The sequence below is a fragment of the Monodon monoceros genome, unplaced genomic scaffold, assembly GCF_005190385.1.
Source record: "Monodon monoceros isolate NGI ecotype Baffin Bay Population unplaced genomic scaffold, NGI_Narwhal_1 Super_Scaffold_20, whole genome shotgun sequence".
Classification (NCBI taxonomy): Eukaryota; Metazoa; Chordata; class Mammalia; order Artiodactyla; family Monodontidae; genus Monodon; species Monodon monoceros.
The window spans coordinates 72,132,296-72,145,729 of NW_021703777.1; the positions used below are offsets into that span (position 1 = coordinate 72,132,296).

The 13,434-nt window shown below is 40.9% G+C and overlaps 1 protein-coding gene across 23 annotated transcripts in view; it reads left to right on the forward strand.

Moving 5' to 3' along the window:
• The window catches only part of APBB2 (amyloid beta precursor protein binding family B member 2), a 374,271-nt gene that overhangs the window by 129,202 nt on the left and 231,635 nt on the right, over positions 1-13,434 (forward strand). For 22 of the 23 annotated variants that reach the window (XM_029235015.1, XM_029235014.1, XM_029235019.1 and 19 more), the window contains one exon: positions 11,359-11,475. The exons of the other annotated variant lie outside the window; for it this stretch is intronic. Coding sequence is in view for 4 of the 22 variants with exons in the window: in XM_029235034.1 (XP_029090867.1) it covers positions 11,430-11,475 (46 nt within the window). In the remaining 18 variants the exon portion in view is untranslated. The remainder of the gene's footprint in view (positions 1-11,358; positions 11,476-13,434) is intronic. 23 annotated transcript variants of the gene reach the window in all.

Genomic DNA, 13,434 nt, shown 5'->3' on the forward strand with positions numbered 1-13,434 from the left:
TGCTTTGGTATCATAAGGAACATAAATGTTTCATTCTTAACTTCAGGAGGTGGCCACCTATCTCCCCCTGTGTATCCTGGGGCAATGTATGAGGCAGGGTTCTGAGACAGAAGCAACGGAGACTGGCTGAATGCTTTACGCAGAGAAGTAATTTATGGAGAAGATGCTGTTGGGTGGTTTCTAGAACTGCTAAAAGTTAGGAAAAGGTCAGGAGCAATTAGAGACTACACAGCCAGATTCATAGCCAAGGTCATATGCTATGATTAGTTCTATGCAGGGTGGACCCTGTCACTGAACACAGGATCATGCTGTTTCACACTGACCACACCATTGGGACCAGACACTTGCTACCAACTCTGTCACCTCAGCCTTTGCTGCCTCTGGGCACTAGATGTTGTTGCCATTGCCCTCACCCACAATAAGTTCCTCCTGCCCCTGTCTCCAGCTTTAGATGCAGGTCGGGCCAAGACTAGGTCCCATGCCTTAGCTTCAAGGGAGTCTGGCAAGGTGAATGTCCAGCCATTTTTGTCTCTATGTTGAAAGGTGTGTCTCTCATCAATACTCATATGATGAGAAATTTCCCAAATATAGGAAGGGGGTTCAGATGCTGAATAGTCTCCATCCTTCTTCCCTCTGTAAGGACAAATCTTCACTATAAGAAACCACCATCTGGGCTCTGGTAGATGGGGAGTGGCCAGCGTGTTTATCTGTTTGAAGCTGTAGTTGACCACTCTATGATAACAGAGATCGCGGATTCCCTCTTGTGCACTGGTATCCAGGGACCCTTTCATCACGTGTTAACTAAGGCTAGAGGTGTCACTTGACAATTTAGGTATAATTGACCTCTCACGGTGTGCTCCTTACTACTTTAAGATAAAATGCATTAAATGGAATTTTAACAATTTGATTAACTAGGAGGAGCAGATTAAGGTTTATCTGTTTTTTTAAAATTTATAGTATAAAATGAAACTTCACATTATCAGTTTGTCTTAGATGATTTATAGATGGTTTATATATTTTATTCATAAATTTCTACCCTCTTAAAAATGTTTTTTTATTTGCAGTAATACATATATGTAGCTTACAAGTTGCTGCCTGCTTATTTGCATCGTCATTTCCCATTTCTCAGAGGCAACTACTTTCAATTCAGTGAGCTCTTCTTCTGATATTTACTTCCATGTAGCTAATTATCTTTATAATGATGTTTCTTGAATTTTTTTTTTCTTTTCTAGACATTAAACATTGAATTTCTATTAAGGAATATAAGGGGTTAGCTCTCTTTTACACTCCCTCCTTTAAATACCTGCCTCTCACTCTCTGAGATAGTTTATATCTCGATTTATTTTCACCATAAATATTTTTCACAGCTGAGTTATGCAGTGTGCTGTGATTTTATTTTCTTTCTTGTTCAGCATATTAAAAAAATCTTTTTTTTTTGGCTTCCTATTCTATTTATGTGCTACTTATTCCGCCCCAAATTCTCAAATAAGGTCAAACACAACGGCTTGGCTCTCAGTTCTTTTGTGTGTGTCTGTGGTGTGTGTGACGTTTTTTCCGGGAGCCTTCTGCTTGCCTGCTCCCTTCTGGACTGTTTGCTCTTGAGGCCTTATGCACAGCTGTTGACCCGGAATTTTCTTTTACTACCATGTTAGGAGTTCTTGATTGACCTGTTTACTGAATAGCATCTCTCCTGGTTTCCTCTTTCTTTTGGGGGAGGCACATTGCCCAGTTGCTTCTTGAGAAAGAAGAGTGTGTATGATGTAATTTTCTGGAGATCTGACATGTGTGCAAATATCACTTAGTCTCTCCTCACATATGATTGGTACAGAATTTAAAGTGGGAAATTAGTTTCCCTGAGAGTTTTGGAGTCCCTGCTTCATTTTCTTCCGCTTCCAATTTTGCTATTGTTGGATGCGTTTCTGATTCTGGTTACTTTATATGTGACTTCTTTTGGGAGGGGTGTAGCGGGGGAGCTTTTAGAGTCTTTTATTTTTAATCCCCTAATGTTCTGAGGTTTCAGCATAATGTGCCTTGGTGTGTAACTTTTTCCATCCATTGTGATGATTTTTGCGGCAGGTGGTGGAGGATAATTTTCTTCCCACTGTTTTCTCTTTTCTGAAACTCTTATTTGTCAGATGCTGGAACTTCTGTATTTTTCCTCCAACTTACTTATTGTTTAAAAAAAAAAAAAGTCCCTGGTCTCTATCCTGCTATTTTTTGTTCTACTCTTGGGGAACATTTAAATCTCTATTATCTTCTAACCCTTCTATGGATTTTTAATTTCTGTGATCATAATATTAATTTCTAGTAGCTCTTGTTCTAATAATATTTCTATTTTATAGCATCCTATTCTTGTTTTGCTTTATGGATGCAAGTGTCTTTTTAATAATGTGTATGAAGTTTTCTTCCCGCTCCCAGCGTTGACTGACTGTCCTTTCTCCTAAAGTTCCTGTCTGTCACGTTAGGCTCTTCGTCACATGTCTGGTGATCATTGGCTGTCCATTTTTATTTATGTGGAGGCTCTTTGTGCATAAACAAGCTGACAGGGCTCTCTCATGTCACCTGGTGACCTTACTTGCCATAGGATGGTTTTCTGTTTTCAGAAGCCCCCTTTCTCCCTAGTTTTGGTAACTGTAGATCTCTTCTCTTGGGCTGGTTAGAAACCCAGCAAGGGAGGGGCTGTGGGTCTCTCCACTCAGTGTACACTTTGACTCAGTCCTCTGTTTCAGAATGGTACCTCCACCCAGTCACTCTTCCTAGTGTCCCTGAGTCCAGACCTTCTCAGGCGGAAGGAGAGAGTTGACAAGCTTCATGGCTAAGGACAGATCTGGAGGTTTACTCCTTAAAATGTCTTGCAAGCAGTTCTCCGGTTTTCAATGCCATCTCTGCGCTTCCTTCTCCATTCGTCCCCCACTTTGGATGGAACTGGACTTTGTACTTTCTGAAGGGTCTGTGCCCCATATTGTCTGGCTTCTTCCTGTCAGTTCTGCTAGTAGGCATTTCAGTTTTGTCTGTCCCTGCTTTGAAAATTCACTCGTCATTTTCCCATCTGCTTTCCATTTTCCAAAAAGTTTTTCCATTATTTTTCTCTTTTTCCATTCTCTTTCTTCTTGTGAGTTTATCTCTTCCTCTTATTTGGTGTCACTTAGTGGAGGGAATGCAGTTAAGCACATGATTATAATCCACCACTTGATGCTGAAAATCCTTAATCGTGAACTTTTGAGATTTGGTCTTTCCATTTGGATACATGGTTGTCTGGTCCATTAAAGAAGAGTTAATTTGGTTACTCTAGGATGGGTTCCATCTACTATACTTTTCAGTTTCATTCAGAGATTGTTACTCTCACTGTCAAAATTGAGCTAGGTGTCATCCTTTCTTGATTTGAGTACATAATAGGAAAAAGGGTCAGTTATTTCTTAGGTATAAATTCCAAGTCTGACCTCAAACCCAGTCACAAGAATAACACACACAATTTACAACATTTCAAAGAAATGACTTCCATCCCTTCAGGTTTTCCACGGCCATAATCCCAGTTGGGTCAGTCTTTCTTAGATTCCCTACTAGTTTGACTTGAGTTGTGTCCAAGCTGGAAAAACATTCTTTTCTAAGTACCGTTTTATGTGGTAGTCCCAGCTGTATTCTGTAGGATACTGAGTTTCCATGAAGCATCTCTGTAGATTCTATAGAAGAATGTCAGACCATGATATCTTTCTCATTCCTAGGATAAAATCTCAGAATATCTCTTGTAAAATGAAGAAGATTTCATAATGTGCCAAAGGCTTACATTATTGAACATGTAAACACCACAGCAGAATCAGGACCAAATATGACCTCTCTTTCAACTTTTTCCTTAAATTTTATTAGTTCTCCAGTTTTAACAACTGATTTTTTAAATAATGTTTAATGTATTAAGGTATGTCAAGAATTACTGTAAAATTACTATGGGCCTTATTCAACCATTGTAAAGCAAAGGGAGAGCCAATTCAAACTTTAAAAGCTTTTTGTGTCCTGTAGGGTTTGAATGAATATAGGGGAATCTGATCTGATTCCCACCCTAGAGTTTACAGAATCCTTTTTTTTTTTTTAAATAATGTTTACCTTCATATGGTAGAATTAATATTTTCCTGTTTCAGACACCTCATGTTCTTTGTTGGTGAGGGTTGAGAGTATGCAGAGCTTCTGAGAGGAAACATTTCTATTTGAAGGTCCCTGTTTTCATCATGATAGGTAAAGGATGCCAGGCATCTGTGCTGTGCTAAAGCTTACTAGAAGTGTCGCTGCCTCTGAGCAAGAAACAGGAAGTACTTCTGTCCTTAAAGCCAGAAATAGATGCTCCTTCTCATGATCATAACTCAAAAGATCATCTTTTTTTAATGAGATGGGCTCATCCCTTGTGGTTTTTCAAAGATTTAATAATCAGATTATTTAATGCAGAGCTTGGAGAAAAATAGGTCTGGTGAGGTAGATTCTGGAGATTTTCCTGGAAGCCAAAACAACATCAACTTTGTGCTTTTTCTTTTTCTCTTTGTAAATCTTTTTACCTCATCTTTCCCTTTTATTTTTCATTTACTATTTTTGATGATTCTTAAAGAGATTTTCCTGTCTCATTTTAACATGGTGGTACATTTACATAATGTTCACTGTATTTTAACTTCAAAAGATCATCACCAGGGGAGAAAAAAATAATCTGCAAGAAGAATTGGATGCGTCAGGATTTAGGTATACTCTATATAGTCTAACTTGCTTTAGACAACTCTGCCAAGTATTGTGTAATGTGTTGGCAGTCGGAAGGAGAAAAATTGCTTCTTTGCTGATTTTAGGAAGTCCTATTTGTGTTTTGGAAAGTGGAGCAAGGTAAAAATAAAGGGAAGAAAGTAAAAGTACTTTAAGGGAAATAAGGTATTGTATATGAAAGTGCCTTGTAAACTGCTAAATAACATAAAGCTGGTAGTTACTATTATTGCAGGGGCATAACTTACAGTGAGAAAGCAAGGATTCAAAAAAGAAAAATGGGAAAAAGGGAAAAGAAATTTGAATAAGAAAAAGTTGAGGAAGAAACAAAGTGGCAATATCATAATGGGGGGAAGCTTTACATTCTAGTTTTTTTACCTGAAAATACAGTAATACTTGTACTTGCTATTTAAACAGTTAAGTTGAAAGCATTTTATTTATTAACCAAAAGGAAAGTTGTCAAAAATAATTTGGGAAGAGGATCTTATCATATAAGGTGGTGAGAGCTGGATAGGAACCACTAGGCAGATGACTTTCTCAGCTCTAAATAAAGATCTGTGTGTCATAGGGAGTTATGTAGTGCGTTTCCACTTAATTAAGGTCTAATTTACATTTTTTGGTATCGTCTGAGCCTTTCATTTGTTCTTCATACCTTTGCAAGGTAGGTATCATTAACCCATATTGCAGATGGGAGTAGAAGGCTAGTTGACTTGCCCACAGCCGCTTACTTATCCAGTGACAAAGCCCTCCCTTCTCCAGCTTTTGAGTTTATTCCCACATTTCCCCAGGTACTTCACATCAGAGCAATTGGTTCGGTTGTGTTCCTGGATATTCAACTTATTGGGTTTCTCTAAAAGAAGTCCTTGAAATACAACCGCAGTCACTTAAAAATAACACCCCAGGGGCTTCCCTGGTGGTGCAGTGGTTGAGAGTCCGCCCGCCGATGCACGAGACACGGGTTCGTGTCTCGGTCCGGGAAGATCCCACATGCTGCGGAGCGGCTGGGCCCGTGAGCCATGGCCGCTGAGCCTGCACGTCCGGAGCCTGTGCTCTGCAACGGGAGAGGCCACAGCAGTGAGAGGCCCACATACTGCAAAAAAATAAAAATAAATAAATAAATAAAAAATAAATAACACCCCAGGGCATTTTTTAGGTTTGGCTGTGTCTGTACTAAATGACTTCGTGCGAGTCCTACTTAAGGAATACGATTTGAATTCTGTAAGAACCAAGGAATAAACAAAAAAGACATCTCAACTGCCCCGGTATGGGTTCAGAGTCTGTGTACTGTGTCCTTCAGAACTTATCTGGAGCTTGGTATTTTAAGTTTTAATTCTCTTATGCTTTTTAGTTTTATTTGGTTTCCAAAATCATAGCTGACTTGAAGAAGGGAAAGGTTGATACTCTAAAAGCAATGAGACTCAACCCTTGACAGCAAGGGAGAGGACATAACCAAACTATGAAAGGTAGGCAAAAATATCTCCCAAAATATAGCAGTCAGCAACCTTTGAGTAGAGGAACAGACATCCCTCTGTGCCTGGAAAGGTTGTCTTGCCACTGGCCACTCTAGGCAAGGTCAGTCCCGTTACCAGCAGCACACACATAAAGCCAGTCCTATGCCCTGTCCCCCTATCCCATCCATTCACCTTCCACTCACATCCTGACTCCACTTGGCTCTAGACCTGGTTCTGTGACTTAGATTTCACCTTTGGCTCTCCTTTTCCTTGGTGTTTGAATTTCATCAATCTCTTCCCTTTGATTCTCAGCGTGTCCTGTTGCTTTGGTGGGAGCTCCCCATCTAGCTCTCATCATGGTGGTAGAAACTCAACATCTGCCTGGCATCCACTGGGCCAGCTTCTTTTCCTCAGAGATGGTGTTCCCATGTTCTAACAGAGCATGATAATTGATAGTCACATTGATGATCCTGTGTCACCAAAGCCTGATCACATTCTGGATTCTCTGAGAAGACATTACCTTTTAGGAAAAAAAAAAAAAAATCCAGTATGGTTGAAATTAAACCCATTTTATTACTTAGATGGGTCATCCTTCAGCCATTATGAAACTCTTCATCCTCCTCAATGCCTTACCCCTTGAGGTTTCTAAAAAGCAGAAATTATGTAGTACTATAAGTGCAGAGTGATACAGAGACTTATAATTTGATGAGTTACAGAATATGTTATTTAGAACATATCAACTTTTTTAGTAGGTTGAACCAGCTTTCATATCAAAAAAGGTGTTACAATAAACAAAGCCCTTTAAAAAATATTGTGCTTACAAATTTGTCTTTTAGGTTAATAGCAAATACTTGAGTAGAGTTGTTATGTTATAAAACAGAAAGGGAGATAGTAGAACAAGTGATTGTTGACATGAAATGTTTATTTCGGAGAGAATTCTTGGCATTTTTGCCCCATGTCAGCATAATAAGAATTTGGAGGAGAGGAGGGAAGCATTGATGTATTTGTTGAGGATTAATGTCCCTGTAGAGCATTTGTGTTAGTGAATATATTATGGTAATACCATAAATGTAGTAATTAAAAAGTTGCACACTAAACACTTTGTGTGCTGGCATAAATATTCCTTTCCTCCCTTTGGTGGCTTGCATTCAAGTGAATGGTGTATTGTTCATCTTGGTCTCCTAGATTCTTAATCAAGAATAGGAAAAAAGGATGGCAGTCTCAAAGATCTGTTTCCTTCTCCATATATTGCTGTTCAGATGGGCAGAAACAGATTGGATGTTTCAGGACCGAGTTATTTTTTAACAGGTCAGAAAAATGTCACATAGTACATACTAATAAACAAAACAACAACCCCACTATTCCTCACTTTTGGGAACTTTATCCTTAAAGTTGTTTCCAAACAATGCTACAGTGCGCTTCTTGTCATGTGTAAAATGTGTTCGGTGTGATCAGTGATACCTTAGAGCTTATGCGATACAAAAGAAATGAGATGATGCATAATATAAATATGTCTTAGGATCAGAATTTTTAAGGAAGCGAGACTTGATTATCTCATTAGGATCTGTTGCCCAGTGGGTTGAAGCTGAGCGGGTTGCTCTGTGAATGCGCGGCTGGGAGGAGAGGCACCCTGCTGTTAAAGTAATAATGGGTCTGTCCTTCACACCAAAGGATAACAAAGAAGGCAGATAGATGTAAAGTGGGCCATTTCTGTTTCTTTGTACGCTCAAAATGTTCGCACCTACTTATTTTCCCACTTAAGAGGCATCCTGTTTTTCATAATTTCATGATTTCTGATTTCTCTTAACACACAATATTTATTTATGAGTTCACAGAGACGTTCTTCTGTGAAGAGGAAAGTAAATGCAGTTGAATGCGATTTGCGGCTTGGCTCTGAGTCAGTTAGGGTGGGAAAGGAAGGAATAGAAAGACTAATTCTGTTCTCACCCTTTAATTGGCCTCTTTACCTCCTCGTTGTGAGAACTCTTCGCTTATGTATTGGTTTATCGATTGATTCCATATTTATGGACTGCTTGCTCTGTCTCCTGTGCCCCAGGGACACAAAGACGAATGGCTCAGTCAGTAGCCATCTGATGGCTCTGGAACCATCTCAATCCTGGCTGACTTCAAGGATGATAATGATGTGTTTATCTAGAATTCTAAAATTCTGTCATCTTCCAAAGATGGCCTGGAGACATGTTCATGTGACCAGAATAGACAAACAACCCTGGAGCAGCCTCAGAGTTTGTGAGATCACAAAGGCTGCCTAGAGAACAGAAAATCTGCTTTTCAAGGTGTTTTCCATCGCGTTAGATTTTCTAATGAGCCTTGCTACTTTTGGCATCGTTGGAGTGCTTTCCAAGAGCTAGGTCACTCCACCCACTTCCGGATTCACCAAAACCTGAGGCGAAAGAGTTGGGCAGGAGATGGAGGATGATGACTGCGCTGCTGTCTTAAGGGACGTTTCGCTAGGAAATCGCAGGCAGGTGCCGCTGCCAGCTCCACCCTCCTCTTCTTTTTGCCTTTTCTTTAAGATGTCTGACTCTTCGTTCTCATTAGGTTAGTAATGCTAGAAAGAATCTTTGAATTGAAGCATCTTAAGAGGCCTTGTACGATAGTGGGTAGTGGTTTCATTTAAATGAAACTATATGTAAACCTTTGGAAAGGTTGGCACCGGGGAACAAAGATCATTATAAGAAGAGTGTTCTTCTGAATCTTTTGCTTGTATGCTATTTTTTTGGTACTACTAATAAGTTCTACTGTGGGTGTGCCTATCTCGCAAATGCCCCTTCCCACCTTGCTATGTACTGGCGTATATGTTTATCTACCTTAAAACAGGGTCAGACTACTTATAACAGGGTAGCATGCCAGAAACCAAGATTTTCAAGACCTGTGTCATCAAACCATTTATGTGTCACCTTATTCCTAGCAAAGAACCATGGCAGCTATGTATCTACAATACTGATGTCTTTTAGTCTATTACCTCTAATATCCTAGTGCTGTTACCTACAAACTTACTATAACCATATTTGTTTTCACTCCTCTATGTAATTCTAATATAAGAGGGTTGTGAATTCCCCCTTCCTCTTCAAGGTCAGGCCCTTCGTTTGTACTCCTGACCCCTTTCCCCCACCTCCTTTGGGATTTTATTCCATTCTTACCTCCTCCCTCTTGAACTCTCAACCTTTCTGTCTCTACTGCTGTCAATACGGACTTCCATTAATTAGCACCAGTGCCTTTCAACAACTGTTCGTTCTCCTTTCTCTTCTTTCACTTGCTCTGTTATCACTGCCTCTACCACTTCAGTGAAACCACCTTCAGTCAAGGTGGCCAGTGACTGCTTAAGTGTCAAAGGCAAAGGTATAGTTTTCATTTCTTATCTTTATTCATCTCATTGTATTCCATGGTACCTCCCTGCCTTTCTTCCTTGGTCCTTGTCAGAAGATCTTTTTCCTCTGCCAGTTCTGTCATTGTCTCTACGGTTCTGCTTTTGGCCCTAATCCTCCAGTCTTCTCCCTCTACCCATGTTCCTTCAGTGATACCACCCACTAATCTAATTTCTGCTACTTTCTATGTAGTGACCACTTCTGTGCCTTTACGTTTTGCTCAGGTTTCTTCCCCAAGCCTCACTCTCAAGAATATCTGGTTGTCCTCACTCGAATCTTCTACATCTCAGTTTCTAATGCACCAAACTAAACCCGTTGTCTTCCGTATTAAACTTGTTAATTCACTAGTATTCTCTACCCCATTTGTCACTGCCGTCCACCCATATGTAGTCAGGTACCATGTTGCTCTGCTTTTAGTGTCTGGATGTTTCCCAAGTACTAATTCTTCTCTCCTTTTCCCTTCCCCACCTACCTCCACTGCCCTAATCTTCACCCTTCCTCTCCAACCTAACTGGTCTCCCTGCCACTACTCTGCCCTCTCTGAATCCATCCAGAGAGAGAGTCATGCATCTGAAACCCAGCTCTGATCCATCAGTGGCTGTCTGCAACTAAAGTTCTCGAATATGTGTACAAGGTTACAGTTGGGCTCCAGCTTCTTTCCTGGCCTCGCTCTAGAGAGTCCAGCAACACGATACACCAGGCAGTTTTCTTACTCCTGTATTTTCTGTTGTCTTGTTTCCCAGTCCCCGCTTGGCTAAGTCCTGCCCAGCCTGAGGGCATGCCAGGCACCCCTGGTACTTGGAAGCCTTCCCCGACTTCTCCATTTCTGGGCTGCTTGCCATGAATCTCAGTCATTGTGCTCATCCCACTGCCCTTTGGGGTCAGCTGTGTGTGTTTCTTGGTCCCACTAGACTTTGCTTTCCTTAAAGACAGAGACAGTGCCTTATGTCTTCACATATAGGAGGCGTTCAACGTATGTTTTTTAAGTGAAGACTGGATAAGGACAATAAATCAATTTGATCTATGCATAGTAGTGCCTTTAGGAGGGGGCACGAAGGGGGTTTCTGGGGTACTGATAATGCTCTGGGTTTTGATCTCGTGTGTTCAGTATAGGAAAATTCATTGAGCTGTGTGTGGTATGCATCCTTTTCTATATTTATGTTCTGCTTCCATGAAAAGTTAAAAAAAATTAATTTGATGTCTTTGGTACCCAATGTAGAAAATTTAGTTTTTCCTTTCAAGCTTTTAGAGTTTTGTTTTTTTTTTTGTGCAGAATATCAGTTTAGATGTCACAACAAAGAACCAGGCTAGTGCTATTCCTTGACGTTAAGGAAGAGTGAGATGAAAAAGCGTCAGCGTGGGTGGGGTTGTCTGGTCCTCTAAAGAGGGCCAGTGGCGGTCCAGTGGTTAAGACTCTGCCCTTCTAATGCAGGAAGTGCAGTTTGATCCCTGGTCAGGGAACTAAGATCCCACATGCCACGTGGCGTGGCCAAATAAATAAATAAATAAAGAGGGCCAGTGAGGGCCAGCCCTGATGGATAGACTTGCAGCGACGTGCACTTCTGTCACACTTAGTATAGGGCCCACATGCTAATAATCATCAACGTGCTCTGGGCCTGCCAACAGTGACAGGGAGACTTCATCTCGGATGTGACTATGAATAATTCATAAACCTGGTTATCTGGAAATTTGTGGTCATCAGTAGCATTTGAATGAAAATATGCAATCATTATTCTAAATCTGTTTTTTTATTTCTACTTTCTTTTTGTCTCCCCCTCCCCGTACCACAGCTTAAACATCTCAGTCTTTCCTGAGTACTTGGAAACTGCCGGGGCCCCTGATAATGTGCTGACTGGTCGCTATGGGCAGACGGTACCCAGAGGCTCACTGTTATCCAGGCAGCTCATGTATGTATGGGATTTGTCTCTCTTTTTTTTTTTCCTTTAATTTTCAGTGTAGAATATTGCAGGCTACTGAACTGGTGAAGGTTTATAAGATATACATGACAGTGTTTAGAAATGCAGGAGAATGGATCCACTCTAGGGTAAGTTTTTAATATTGAATGATGAGAAATGTTATCTAAATTAGGATTTTTATAATTCAGTGGCCCTATAAGACAGACCAGAAGTGTATATCAGCAATCTGCCTTTTCTGTTTCAGCACATCCACTCACATACAGGTTTTTGTTTGTTTGTTTGTTTAAGTTTTCCTTTTTCATCACAATACGTAACATTTGAAACAATAGCAATGCCATAAATTAGAAACATTTCCCAGTGATTTAAAAACTTCTTTTGCAATAAAAAAAATTCATGGACCCGGAAGAGATCCTCAGGGTGTGTCATTGTTGAATACATGTTGGCGAGAGAGTCCCCGACTCTAATTTCTTTTTTTTTTTTTTTTTGTGGTACATGGGCCTCTCACTGTTGTGGCCTCTCCCGTTGCGGAGCACAGGCTCCGGACGCGCAGGCTCAGCGGCCGTGGCTCACGGGCCCAGCCGCTCCGCGGCACGTGGGATCTTCCCGGACCGGGGCACGAACCCGTGTCCCCTGCATCGGCAGGCGGACTCTCAACCACTGCGCCACCAGGGGAGCCCCCAACTCTAATTTCTTAACATTCTGCATAGGAGGAAGCTGTTGATTCCCTCAGTGATGACTTTCTGTGTCTCACAACAGTTAAGTTTTCCCAACAGTAGTCTTTTGGGAGTGGCTACAAATGCAGCCTTTTCCTATTTGGCTCTACCCTGATAACTTAGGAGAAGAATGATTATTGCCCATGTAATGATCTCTCTTATTTCTATAAAGCATAGTCTGTCTCAAACTTATTTTTTGCTCTCTTTAGTCTTTCAGCCTTGGGCCAGCTGTTTAGGTATTCACCTGTTTTTGTTGCTGCCCTTTGGACCTCTGGAATTTTGAATTGAAATCAGGGGTGTGTTTGGGGTAATTCCTCAGAGTGCCTTTGCTCCCCTATCCTTTCTGGAGTTAATGGTTTTTCACAGTTACCGTTAAGCCCCATTTCCTTGTACATTTCTTTTTCTTTTTTCTTCGTAGAAAAGTTAGACCCATCCTCAAACCCTCCCACAGACAGCTGCTTCTAAAATAAGCCAGATCGGTGGAAGCAGCAGCGGAAGGGAGCGCTGACAGCAGACTGGGGGCTCAGACCAACCACCAGCGTTAGAGCTGGCTGGGATGGGAGCAGTGGCTTTTACTAATAGACTTTCGTATCCTCCAAGGGCATCACTGTATTACTCCAAAGTCAGCCATTTTTATAGTGAACATTATCAGAAAAAGTTTACCCTTGTCATACTGTAAGACAGAGATTGGCAAAGGGTGGCCCATGGGCCAGATCTAGCCCATGCCTGTTTTTGTAGGGCCTAACAATGGTTTTCATGTTTTTGAATGGTTACCTACGTAATCTGTTTTGCCTCTTGGCCCTCAGAGCCTAAAATACCTACAGTCTGGTCTGTTAAGAAAAAATTTGCCTGTCTTTGCTGTAGAAAAAGTTGGAAGGCATGTAGTACGATTCAATCACATGAAATTGTTAACATTCGACTGTTTTTGACCTACAAAAATGCTGATTGCTTACGGTTCAGTCTAATCTATTTTGAGGAAATTCTCCCTTTAAAATGCTTAATATGTTAAAGTTTGGTTTCTTGGAGTAGAAGAAGTAAATTTCCTTGGAAAATTCACAAGTGTGGTCCTGCTCATTTTTCACCACCATCGTACCTCTCCTCTCCAGAGCTTTCTAAAGGGCCGTCAAGTAGTTGAGAGGAAGCGCTTTTTTTCCACTTGGCTTAATTCTTACTAATACTCTCTAGGAGAAAATTGTCTTCTTATCTCACCCTTCCTGGGTGCTAGGAACAAGCTGGC